Source organism: Acomys russatus, chromosome 10 (assembly GCF_903995435.1).
Source record: "Acomys russatus chromosome 10, mAcoRus1.1, whole genome shotgun sequence".
Classification (NCBI taxonomy): Eukaryota; Metazoa; Chordata; class Mammalia; order Rodentia; family Muridae; genus Acomys; species Acomys russatus.
The window spans coordinates 65,538,546-65,552,496 of record NC_067146.1 but is presented as its reverse complement, the minus strand read 5'-3'; the positions used below and the strand labels follow the sequence as shown (position 1 = coordinate 65,552,496).

Genomic DNA, 13,951 nt, shown 5'->3' with positions numbered 1-13,951 from the left:
CCCTCTACTTAATATGAAGTGAATCATATTAAAAACACACACAGTGTAAAATCCTGGCACGTGAGAGGTAAGCTGTAGTAGTTACTTTTCTGTTGGTGTAACAAAACAACATGGCCACGGCAACTTACAAAAAGAAAACATTTAGTTTGGGGCTCGTGGTTCTGGAGTGGGAGGGCCCACGACCATCACGCCGAGGAATACAAGATGGCAGAAGACAGGCAGGCAGGCCAGCATGGCTTGCTGGAGCAGTAGCTGACAGCTTATATCTGATCCACAAGTACAAGAAAGAACTTACAGGAAATGGTGTGGACTTTGGGAACCCCAAAGTCCATCCCTGGGAAACGCTTCTGTGAACAAGGACACACCTCCTAATCCTTCCTAGTAGTTCCACCAACTGGGGACCAAGCATTTAACATATGAGCCTATGGTGCCATGCTCATTCAAACCACTGCGTAAGTTGACATGGATATCTTTGTGAGGTGTCTACCTCTCATTGCCCCTACTCCTGACTGGGCCTTTACCCTACTGTTGGGGGTCCTGATAGTTCCTCAGGTTTCCCCAGGGTCCTGGTAGTCTCTCAGGGGTCTTGTTTTACTGCCAGAGTTCTGGTAGCCTGTCTTGGCTCTTGGCTTACTACTGAGGTTCTTGCCTTTCCTTCCTGAGGCTTGAAAAATTAAAGACCTGAAAGCAAGGGAGATCATGGTGTATCAAATTACAAGCGGATCTCCTTCATCTTCATCAGATATCACGCTACCCAGAAGACATGGCCTCCTTTAAAAATGCTCATCTCTAAACCTCAGTTTCTAGGACAATACCTGGTCCTCCTCAACATTCCTACATCTACTAAACTATCATATCTCAGTTCATTTTCTAGGGTAATAAGAAATCATGGCCTGTAAGCATAGCACAAGGAACTAGAGTTAGACATGCCTCTGTAAATCATAACTTGGCTCTGCAGTTATTTGTAAAACACATGCCTATTAATAGATAGAATATGGCAATAAATTTCACACTAGTTCTTATGCAGAGAAGAGCTTTACAGAGTTCAAATGTGTCAAGGCAGGTAAAACAAAAAACAAAGCGAGGTATGAAATAACTAATCATTGGGATAAAGCAAATGGGAAAAAAATGAGGCTTATGCACACGGAATGGAATTGTAACCCTTTAACCACTTGGATCAGGCTGAGAAAAGCATGTATGCATACATTCACTGCTCTCCATTAAAAAAAGTATGTGTTTAGCTGCATTTATGTATGTGCCCTATGTGAATGCCTAGAGTCTTCAGGAACTGGAGTTACAGTTACTGAGCTGCTACGTGGGAACTGGGACTAGAACCCGGGTCCTTTAGAAGATCAGTGCTCTTAACTGGCTGTGCCATCTCTACAATCCCCTTACCATTGTTTTAATTTGTACTGTTGGGACTGAACTCAGCAGCATGCCTGCTAGGCAGGCCCTCTGTTACCAAACTCCCCCATGCTCTTTCCTTTGGAATTCGGCTCATCAGGCTTCACAGCTCACATGGCATGGCAGGAAGCCAACTTCTTGTTTGTTGCTTTTGTTGTTGTTGGCTTTTTTTTTTTGTTTGTTTTTTGTTTTGGTTTTTCAAGACAGTGTTTCTCTGTGTAGCCTTGGCTGTCCTGGACTCTTTATAGACCAGGCTGGCCTTGAATGCACTTTGATCTGTCCTGCCTCTGCGTGTACCACCACACCCAGGTTAAGAAGTCATTGTTTAATAGGCACTGAATGCACTGTATCATCTAGCAGTTGTTACACTGTGCTGGAAAGAGGATTTGGCATGAGTATCTTTAAACAAGCTTTTAAGATGATTTCACACCTGTTTTGAGACAAAGGCTTTCTAGAGCTGAGTAATTGGCACATCACTGTGGAGGCTGAGCAGGCGTATCTTCAGAGGCACCATCTCAAATATGAATAAGCAAACAAACAGATAACTGCCAGAAAAATACTATACTTTACACAGACACAACTTTTATTTTCATTTAAGGAAAACAAGGCTAACTTCCTAGGCATGGAGTAAAGATGAGGCGAGGGTTTGTTCTAAGGGTGCTCAACACTGGGCCTGGGGGTGTAGCTCAGAAGTAGAATGGTTTCCTAGTGTATTGAACTCCCGGTGCTGAGAAGAGCAATAATAACACACACAAACACACATACACACATATAAACACCCACATCCACACCCACACACCCCAGTTTAAAAAAAAACCCACACAAATCTCAAGGGCTGAGAGTAAGTAAGTGGTATATCACAGGAAATGTGTTGTGTACACAGAGGACATAGGGACGGAGATTCAGTTTACAGGCTAGGGATCTATAGGTGAGAGCAGGATATATACACCTGCCTAGCCATGGGTGAGACCCCGAGTTCAATCCTCTGTACCTCAAAAAACAAGCAGAGAAACCACCAAAATCCAAACCCAACCCAACCGAACCCAAGAAAACCCCTCTGCATGTACATGTGGCGGTCGGAGGGCAGCTGGCACATGCAGGGTCCCAGGGATGACCCTGAGGTCATCATGCTTGTTGACAGGCATTTTACCCATGGAGGCATCTTCCTAGCTCCCCAAAAGCCAACTTTAAATATCTTGTTCGAAGCTGCGAATATGGCTGACTGGTAGATTATGTGCTGTCCGTATGTGAGCTCTGCGTTCACAACATCAAGTCTTATCTATTAACTTGCGACTCAAGACAATATCTAAATTTCAAAGATTTCCTCAGTGACGTCCCACTTCCAAGTCCAAAGCCACCCTGAGTAGGTTGAAAAAGGAGAAGGAGATGAGAAGAGGCTATTAGTCTCTCTTCCATCCCTTATCACTGGCAACCGTTAACTGCAGAGAAAATAACTGTAGCACCCACAGAATGGCGGTGTTGAACAGGCTCTCAGTCAGAGAACATGCCTGTAGAGGACAGCAGTTTACTAAGCACAAAATCCAAGTGCCTTAGCACACAAAATATTTGCCCAGGTGGTGATGGATGCCTTTAATCCTAGCACTCAGGAGGTAGGGGTAGGGACATACGGGGGGGCATGGGGAGTGTGCTGAGGAGAGGAGGAGGTCTTATGGGGGGGTGGATGACTTAATATTCAGATGGTCCAGCTAAAACCACAGCTCTAAGTTTAGTGAGAGACCCTGTCTCAAAAAAAAAAAAAAAAAAAAAAAAAAAAAAAATGGAGTGGACAGCAACAGAGGAAAACTCCCAATGTCGATGTCTGGCCTGTATGGCACCCACAAACATGAAACTAAAACACACACACACACACACACACACACACACACACACACACACACACACACACACCCCATTTTTAAAATGCAAAAAAGCATAAAACAAAACAAAAGCTAATCAACAAAAGCACACTAATGTCTTTAATACTCAATTAAAAAAAGATCTATGTGGGAAGGTTACAAGGCTGTAGAGAAAAGAGATAGTAGGAGGGCTTCCTGAGAGGCCACTTCTTTTCTCATGTGAGGGAAGGCTGCTCAAGAACAAACATTTGGGGAAGATGATAAGAAGATGGGAGGACTCAGGGGCCTCCCCACCTCAAGGTCAGAAATGTCCAACCTGAAAGGAGCTGTAGTCTGCCTCAATAAAGCTTTTTTCTTTGGCTCTCTCCACATGCATTTTAATCTTTTGTTTTTCCTGCATTTTAGTTGCTTGTCTTTTCCAACAGATAAAACAGGAGGCATTGGCTGATAGATTCAATCCAAGCATCACAAAAGCAACAAGTCTGACCTAGAACTGGTCTAGGGCCTGTGCGGAACTGCAGGGGAGGCAGGACCACAAGCACAGGCACTTTCTGAGCCAAGCGTAAGGCGGTGCACGTGGACCTGAACGTCTGGGAAGGCACCCCCCTGAAGCACCGTCAGGTATACCTACATTTGGGGCTCCGCTGCCTTCAGCGCAGCCTCTTTGTGCCCCTTTTTCTAGGTGTTTACCTTGCTTTTGCTTTAGACACAACTTTATTTAGTCTGTATCAGACTAATGCCACAAACGACCTACTCAGCCTGTAACAGTACCCTTCTTTTTCTGACTTGGAAAAGAATCCCCAGCTTAGAGATAGGAACTTTACAAGTTACAGTTTGCTCAGGTATAGTGAGGGCAGGTAACCCACATAAGGCCACACCACTTAGAAGCTGAAAAGTAAGGGTTTTGGTCCTGACCTATTTGCCTCAGTGTTCCCATCTTTACTGGGCTCTACAAAGGTATCCAGTAGTAAATGCCTAAACAAGGGAAAAGACACTGTATACCCGCTTACAAAACCCCTTTGCGCTCTCTCTCTCTCTCTCTGTCTCACACACACACAGCTACTTACCTACCTACCAACCTACTTATCTCTCTTTCCTTCTTAAGTCTTAAAAACTATAAAGACAAATATAGCTTGATAAATCTGAACAAATATTAAAGCTAAAGCAGAAGACCAAGAAAACGTGCACGTGGTAGCAGAATGCTTTTGGCCAGCCAGGCACAGTCTTCTCTGCCGTTGGAGCACAGTCTCTGTATCAGCTGACTCTGAGCAGCTAGTCCAAGGAACGGCCATTTAGCTCTGGGAAGATGCCTGAATTTAAAAGACTCATGTATTCTTGGGGACTGACAAGATCGCTCAGTGTTTTAAAAGTGGTTGTCATGAAGTCTGGCTGCCTAAGTTCCATCCCCAGGTCCCTTGTAAAGGCAGGAGAGAACGGATTCCACACACGGGTTATGGTGCGTGTGCATGAACACACATATACATGCAACTTAAAAAAAAAGATTTACTCTTATTAAGCAGAATCTGTTAGATAATGTTTAACCAACATCTTGAGCAGAGAGATGTTGACTCATATTGTCACTACAGAAGTTCTGCAGTTCCATGGCTCCGTGACAACCTGACTCCATCAGCAGCAAGCAAGCTTTTTGTTTCGAGGATGACAGGTTCCTGGATCCTAGTAAAGACTGTTTGGGACACAACAATTATGGATTATCAATGTAAAACATGGCATTCTGCCATATACTTGGAAGGCGGAAGCAGGATAGTTCTGTATTCCATGCGGCTCTTGGCCACACAGGAAGACTCTGCCTTAAAAGACAACACAAGGGCTGACAAGAGGGCTCAGGGAGGAAAAGCACTCAGCACTCACAGCACAGATCTGGTGACCACAGTCTGGTCTCCAGGGCCCATGTAAGGGACAGAACAGACTCAAGTTGTGCTGCGATCTCCAGAAGCAAGTGTTTGTCCCCTCCCATATCATGCGCACACAGACAATAATAATTTTAAAAATTAAAAAGCAAAATTCCAATGTCTATAGGCTTGTTGAAATCCAAACACCCTACAAATTTTCGGATACAGGCTCCAGTGATGAGAAGCATCAAATCCTGTTTTGGAGATTTTTGTTGCTATCTTAAAAAATAATTTTTTTTTTTTTTTTTTTTTTTTTTTTTTTTGCTAACATTCCATCTAGTACTGATTCAAACATCACCGTATTTCTTTAAGTGTTTTTTTTTTTTTGGGGGGGGGGCGGAGATTTATTTTATCCATATGAGTGTTTTGCTTGCATGCATGTCTGTTGCCTGAAGAGGTCAGAAAGCATTGAATACTCTAGAACAGAAGTTACAGATGGTGTTGAGCCACCCTGTCCCTGCAGGAAACCAAACCCAGGTCCTCTGTAAGAGCAACAAGTGCTCTTAAGCAAGGAGCCTCCTCACCATTTCTTACCACTAAAATCTACTGTCACAGGCTTAGTGGTGCACCTCTGTGATCCCCACTGATCTAAAGACAAGGCAAGAGAACTGCAAGTTCCAGGTCAGCCTGAGCAACATTGAGACCCAGTCTCCAAATAAAAATGTAACTTGGCTTGTAAGGGGTTACCAAGCACACAATAGGTTCAACCTCTAGTATAGAAAATTAAGAAATCTATGTAAATGCTCATTTGTAATACTGATCTATATAGCAATGTTTTTACATACTTCTTTGAAAATGTTTTTTCACAGAGATACATTATGTGGTGAACTTGAACTGCTGTCAAGTTGTCTGTGGGTCAAGTAGCAGGAAATGACTCACCTTTTCTCAATGACTCATTACTGCTGCAGGAAACAAACCTGATAGTGTAGAAATTAACAACAAATCTAGGTATCTGCGCATGACACAGCAATTCTGTATTCCAGCATTTTGGAGGCTGAGGCTGGAGGACTCTCAAGTTCCTGGCTAGCCTGAGCTACACAAAGAGGAAGACCCTATTTCAATAAATCAGCAAATCTAAGAACCACTGAAATTGATAAAATGTTAAACCGCCTGAATATTGTACCATTAAAAAATTTAATTACATCTAGTATTTTATTTGGGTGGGGGAAAGAAAGGATGTGTAGGTATGTGCCAGGGCCAAGCGTGTGGGGATCACAGGATAATTTGCGAGCTGGTGTTCTCTCTCCATCACTTCATGTGTTCCGGGTACCAAACAAGGTTGTCAGGCCTGGCACCACATGCCTCTACTTGCTTATCTTGCTGACCTTTCATTTAATTTTTAAAAATCAAGTAACTCCTAACTGCCCCCCCACTACCAGAAAAAAACCTCAAACCTTGTAGGTCACTAGAAGCATAAAACTAAAAAAAGATCAGGGTGAGGTGCAGCATATGGGCCATACTGTGTAAAAACTCTGCCCTACAGGCCAGATACCATCACACACATAAATCGTCCCAGCTCACTGAGGAGGTCGTGTTGGAGGCGCATTCAGTCTGGGAGTCTGAGACCGGCACAGGCAATAGAGCAATATATGAAGACTCTGTCCCCAAACAAAACAACCCACACACCCAGTCTAGTCTGTCTTTTTCACTCTTGCCACACCATTGACTGGGCAGCAGTATTTTATTTCCAGCTGGAAAACATTTATTGACTTAGTGGGAATGTGACAAAGAACTAACGCCCAACTGGCAAAGCGCTCAGTGGTCAAATGGGAACAATATGAACAACAAATAAAGTAGTACTGAACCATAACTCCAAATATAAGGTGTATATCTATGAGCCAGTACTGACGCACAGCCAAATTTCCAGTACAGACTGATCCCAAGTAGTTCCTGTAGTCACTTGACCCGCACGCATGTGAACTGTAACTCCGTACTGTAAACGCAAGCTTCTGGTACTAACTTCCTTCTAAAGGGCAGATCATGGAGGAGGAGATGGAAAATTACTGACCGTGGAGAATGCTGAGAACGGCACCTCCAAAAGAGGCTATGGGCTACAAGTTAGGATGACAGCAAGGGCCCTCCCTCTGTCATGACAGTAACACTTTCACTAGTCACGCCCTGGCCCCTAACCACCCCCCTCCGCGAAACTCACAACCCTGGTTAATCATGAGTAAGACTCCTGATAAAAATCCAGCCAAGGCCATTCTACAGAATACCTAACTGCAGCAGTTCAAACTGAGGGACGCAGACAAGGGAAGTCTGAGAAAGTGCAGCAGCGAAGAAGAGATAAGGGGTAGAATACACGTGCAAGAGGCCAGAGTGGGGTAAGATAAGGAGCCATGATGACTAAGTGTGTGATGTGGCATCCAAGAGTGACTCCTGGGACAGAGAAGGACATTAGTAAAAGTGAAGGAAATCTTAAAAAAAAGGCACTTAATAATGTGTTAATATTTGTTTAACTGTATCACATGAGTCATACAAGATGTTAATAACGAGGGAAGTTTGTATGTGACATCTCGGAACACCTGTTCATACTACTGTGAATCTATATTGTTTTAAAATAAAATGCATAGAGAAAGTGTTTGATTATGGCAAATTAACCAGTAATCTTAAGAGATTGTAGGTTCGATAAAGAGAAATCTGGAGCCGGTCACGGTGGTGCACGCCTGTAATCCTAATGGAGGCAGGACTGCAAATTCAAGGCAGAAGAAGGTGGGGCTAGGAGGGCACTTGCCTAGCTGCAGCCTATCCCACTATAGAGGGCGTGTGCATACATACTGAAATCTCTGTTAGTAAGTAGGGGCAGATGTTAATATAGATTCAGGGAGCACATGCGAAGATAATTAAATTAGAACGCGTCAGCCAGCTTGACTAAATGGCTCATCCTATCTCTCTGAATCCTTCTAGTGTGCCTTCTGACTGGTTTTCTCTGGATATCTAGCTTGCTATGTCACTGGACATTTCCACTATGGCATGCATAGCTCACCAGCAACTCCCTAATGTCTTTGAATTTAAAAATGCCCTGTTGGACAGGGTGGCTTAAGAACATAGTCCTGCACTCAGGTGACTGAGTCAAGAGGGTCACCATGGATTCAGCAGATCACAAGTGGTGTCATGTCTTCCACTAGCATACTTTGCTTAGGTAGTCAGCGATGTCAATGGCTATCCCTGGGTTGTACAAATCCTATGAAGGAAGCGGGTGGAGGTGGGCACAGCAGACCCCCTAAAACATAACCACTAGAAAGAGAAAGAACCAAGGCTGGAATACATATTTCGGGTCACCCAAATACTTCTCCCATATAAAGGAACAATCAACTCAAATTACAAAGGTAAGGAAATGTAGCTCTCTTCATGTTTTCTACTGAAAAGGTGCTGGGGGCGGGGCGGCGGCTGACACATGCTATAGCTAATTTAAAACACTGCACTATATATACACACAAAGATGGATTGATTTGAACAGTACAAACAAAGTTGGCATTCTTGGCGAGCCTTCACTACTTTTTACAATGAAAGCAAACTCTTAAGATTTTGTAAAAAAAAAAAAAAAAAAAGGCCCAAGAAAACAAACAACAACAAAAAACCCCAAACAAACCTACAGTCTAAATATATACAGAAAGATAGGAAAATCAGCTTGTTTTCCACTGATGGATTATAAATTTTGAGTATAGAACACAATTTAGCCATGTAAGTTCTCCATCAAGCAGGAAAAACTGACACAAAATGTTTGCAAACATTGGGAAAAAAAGAGGTATACAAAGAAAATAAGCTTTTCATCCAAAAATAAGTGAACCTAAAATATTATTTAGAATAATAATACATTCTCAACTTTATATTTTAGTTCCGGATATTTATTTACTTGTACTCCAGTAAATAAGTCACACTCATCAACCTCAAGTCCGATCGAACAACAGTAACATCCAAACAAAAACCTAAACGGAACACATCCAACCTGGGAACAACAAATCACTCCAATGTGTATCTCAAATGCAATTCTTGAGACAAAGAATTTAATGAAGCTGTAAAATAACCCTTAATAGAACAACATTTCGAGGATTCTCGCAAGAGTTGTGTGCGACGGACACAAGAACACAAGAAAGAATATCCAACTACCCCAGCTATTCCAATATCCGACCGGTTGGCATATTTCTAAAAACACTGAAAATGCTGTTGTCATAACGTAACTCAAGGCAGCCCGACAATGCGAAAACGACACCAGGACAGGCTACTGAATCGGATTAGCTGCACCTCTTGGAGGCGGGTACCAACCTGAGATTAGCTATGGAGAAACGGGTTTTGCAGCAAAAGGCAGTTATCTCGGAGCATCTGTTCACCCTACTCTTTCAAACAGACATTGTCAAGCATCAGCACGCGTGCGGCCGGTCCACGCCGCCTCGGCAGCCCGCGTGCGAGGGGCTGCGCCTGCCTGCACTCACCATCTCGATGATCTTGGTCTTGCGGCCCGTCTTTCTCTTCAAGGTGAATATGTACTGGGCCAGCACCACGCCTGCCACCACCGCGCACACACTGGCGCTCGCCACCGCGCCCACTCGCGCCACGGCCGCGCGGTCCATGGACAGGCCCGCGTGTTCCCGGCGCGAAAGCCCAAGTCCTGCGGGGACGAGCCCAGGGGCGCGGCCGCCCGCCACACACCAGCGCGGAGCTCCGCCCCGAGCGGGGAGGCCCCGCCCAGAAGAGGTGAAGGGAGGGGACAAGGGGGGGGCTCAGGTCCGGAACCCCGCCCCTGCTTCTGGGGCGGGACTTCCTCTGACCTTGACTCCGGGAAAGACCGTAAGGACCCGGAAGAAAACCGTCGTAATCCGCTGCTAAAAACAAGTACATGTAATCCCGAATCCTAGCGCTCCAGATCCTAGCCTATGCCTGTAGTACACAGTTAAGACAATCCCAGAAAAACATGAGAAAACAGTCAAATCCCTGCCTCAGTGAAAGAGACTTCGCCCAACAGCCCTCTCAGAAACTGACCCGCCTCAGCCACCATGGACTACGATGCCCAGCAGCCTCAGCGGCTCCTCGTCTGAGTTACGCAGAAGCATCCGGGGTTGGAAGGCCTAGGTTTAAGCTTCCGGGGGAGATCTGTCAGCTACACATCCTCTCTTCTCAGACCCGTCCTCCCCGCCGGCTTAGGGTGCGTTCCTCAGCAATGTGAGCAGCCAGTCTTGCACTTGTTCTCACTTGCCTAGAGTCTTTCAAAGGGTCGATTTCGTTTCCTGTGCTTCTCTTGGAGTGGGTGGGTTGTGACAGGTTGTGCAAGAGATACTTAGGGTAGTCGCTTCAATTCTGTGAGGTTTGTGCTGCTGCTTAATCAGGCTCTCTCTGCCTGATATGTGTAGCCGAAGGAAGTCAAGAACGAATAGCTGTGGAAGAAGAATTCTTTCTTTTTTTCTTTTCTTTTTAAAAGATTTTTATTAGCTGGTGTAAAACCAAATTGATATAAGACATATTATCGACAATAAAACAATTTATGACTTGTGCAAATAGTAGTCCCACAGAAATAAAAGATTCAAGATGGTCATGGTGCAGCATGCTTCCAATACCTATACATAGGCTCTAAGGCAGGAAGATTGCTTTGAGTATAACGGCTGTTTAAACCGGGGCCGTGAACCATGACACTGCGTCAGAAACAAACAAAACAGCTCAAAAGAAGTGGGCAAGACACCGAGGCTGACAGCACCATCCTGAGTTACTGAAAGGAATATGTATTACACTTGACGATTCTAGAATGAGGTGGAATCCATGGGGGGGGGCGGTAAATGAACGGTGAATAAAAGTTGCCTTGTGCAGATGAAAATCTTTCCAGGGGGCTACAGATGTGAGCTCAGTAATACGGTGTATATCAAGCCCTGAGTTCAAAAGCTCTCTTTGTGGAAGCTCTTGCCCTCACAAATTTATCAATGAAAAAGTATTGTGGGACTTTAAAGTCTCTCTTCTTCCCGTAGCCGTTCTGTGCTCTGTCTATGAAGGTGGAATCCCTTTTCTTGGGGCGGGATAACCCCAGATCTTGTAAGGAGCATCACATAGCCCTCGGGGAAGATTACAAGCCCAACCCTTTCCTAATAAGGAACTTGATCAGCAAGCACAGGGAATTCCTGAAAGTTCCCACCCTATGCTGAGCAGATCCTAGCCTACAGCAAATGACCTTTAATTGTACCTAGAAGTCATCCCCTCACACATAGGATAATTTAGTACTGTTTTCTCCTTGTGATCGGCCCGTATTACTGACTGTAAATGAGGTACTGTATGTAATTAAGTATCCTGGCACCCTTAGCCCTAGCATAGCAGACATTCATTCTCAACCCCTCCCCATTGCCCAAGGTTTATAAATAAAGGCTTCCTAGTGTCCTGGGGCTCACTCATCTTGCTCCCTGTTCCTCCACCATGACCATCTGAGACTCCATTTATCCCAGGGATGGGTTTGGGGGGTGAAGGTGGGTGGGAGGATGGGGTTGACCCATCACTGGATGCCTAGTGCTAAGGCAGTGATGGAACTACCTTTACAGTCTCTGGGGCCTGCTCTACCACTAGCTCAATGCTGACTCCTGGAGAAGGGTTGCCAGGACTGCATCTCACCACACCTGCCAGGGTTCCCCAGAAAGGCTGGGAACCTGGCCTAGCACCTGGGCGACAGGCCTTACTCTAAAGTGCTCTATCTGCCCCTGAACAAGAAACTGACCCTTGGGAACTTTGATCCCAAGATCATCCATTCTTGTCTGGAAGCAAGCAAGGTGTGCCTGGACCAATCCCTGGGATGTGGAACCCAGACCAGCCTACTGGATGCTGAATGACTATGTATGTATGTATGTATGTATGTATGTGTGTGTGTGTGTGTGTATGTATGTATGTATGTATGTATGTATGTGTGTATGCATGCATGCAGGTGTATATTTTCCCCTACACAATGGATGTTTAAAATTTTCAGGAATTTGTATAAATTACTTTTCTATTGCTATGATAAAACACCATGACCAAGGCAACATATACAAGAAATAGTTTACCTTAGTGTATGGCTCCAGAGGACTAGAATTCATAGTATCGGGGACAGCATGGCAGCATGTTGCTAGCTTGGCATCAGAAGAGAATGCTGACATTGCACATTTCACATTTCAACTTCATGCATAAAGCAGAGGAAGCAAACTATGTAGTCTTAAGGTTATTGTGTAATCCAAATGCTGATTTCTGTCTCCGGGCCCCCTACCCACCTCCACCCGCCCCCGCCCCCAGTCTGGTTACATTCCTTGTTCTGAGAATCTCCTGTATCAGTGTTGTGTAAATTGTGCTCCCCAATTGTCCCCTGGTATGCCAATAAAGCAGTTTTACAGCCAGTGGCTGAACAGCAGAGAGAATACAGCTGGACTTCCTGCCAGCCAGGGGAGGAGGAGTTAAGAGGAGGAAGTAGTAAATTCAGCCTCTGCAGAGGCCCAGGAAACATCAGGACAGAGGAACTGGAGCAGGAAAGCTAAAAAATGCAAGTATCACTGGGATGTGCAATGGGAAGAAGTCAAATTAGCTTAGAGGGTTAAGATTAGAGTAATAACTGCTCAGTTATTGTGCTGTGAAGCTTACAGTTAAACAAATATAAAAGTTTCAATTATTTGTGTGATAGCGGGGTTAAGAGAGAAACAGAAACAATCACAGTTGTATAAAATTAACAGAACTGGAATGGTGCAGTCTTTAAACTCTCAAAACAAGCCTCCAGAGACATGATTACTCCAACAAGGATGCAACTCTAAACCTCCCCAAATAGCACCGCCAGCTGGAGATCGCATGTTCAAATGTCTGAGCTTAAGGAGAACATCCTCATTTAAACTACTATAGAATTTAAAGGAAATTAAAGAGCTTCTTTTAATTTGACCATTTCTTAGTATCTTTCAATTCCAAATAATATTATACCAAAGTGGCATTGTCAGATTTCCTTTAATCATATTTTGAGGTGACGTGGCTTGACTCTCTTTATAATTAGAGCTAAGGAGTGCTTTTTCTCTGTTATAGGTTTTTCTCTGCCTCACATGGGGCCATTGCAAAGGATTCTTAAAGGGAAATGTATAGAAAGAGAATTCACAGAAGGTGGTACATAACCTGACATGTAGTGAAAACTTAAGTCTGTAATTAAACATTGACTAAACACATGCCTGTCTTTATTTAGTTTTCTATTGTTATGATAAAATACAAAGACCAGGCAACTTATAAAAGAAAATATTTTATCTGGCTCATGGTTCAGTGTTAGTGTTCATGAAGACAGAGTGAAGGAACAGCTGAGTTCTCATGTCTTGATCTACAACCAGAGGCAAAGAGAACATGAAGAATCACAAATTTTTTTTTGACACCTTAAAGCCCACCTCTAATGACATACATCCTCCAACAAGGTCACATGTCCTAATCCTTCCCAAACAGTTCCACCAACAGTAGACCAAGTATTCAAATATATGCACTTATGAGGACAATGTCTTTCAAATCACCACCATATCCTGTTGTTTTAAATGAAAATCCCAAGTCTTTACCAATAAAGACTCAGCAGCCAGTTGCTGGGATGAAATGCTGCTAGCTCAGAGGCAGAAAAGCATTCTGCTGACCTTCCTACTCAGCTCACACCCCAATGGAAAAGGCCCAAAAAAGCTGACAGCCCAGGAGGTAAAGGCCAAAACAAAACAACCCAAGGCCAAAGGCTTGCTAGCTCAAAGTCTGAAAAGCTAAAGGCCAAGGAGCTGAAGAGGTCAAGAGCTAAAGATCTAGAGCTAAAAGCATCTTCTATTTTTACATGTTGTCTTA

General features: G+C 44.1%; 1 protein-coding gene across 1 annotated transcript in view; it reads right to left on the bottom strand.

Moving 5' to 3' along the window:
• Nt5c3a (5'-nucleotidase, cytosolic IIIA) overlaps positions 1–9,832 on the bottom strand; it is a 42,452-nt gene extending 32,620 nt beyond the window's left edge. Inside the window, exon 1 of the mRNA XM_051152297.1 lies at positions 9,604–9,832. Within this exon, the coding sequence (XP_051008254.1) occupies positions 9,604–9,741 (138 nt within the window). The 5' untranslated portion in view covers positions 9,742–9,832. The remainder of the gene's footprint in view (positions 1–9,603) is intronic.
• Positions 9,833–13,951: the final 4,119 nt, after the last annotated feature.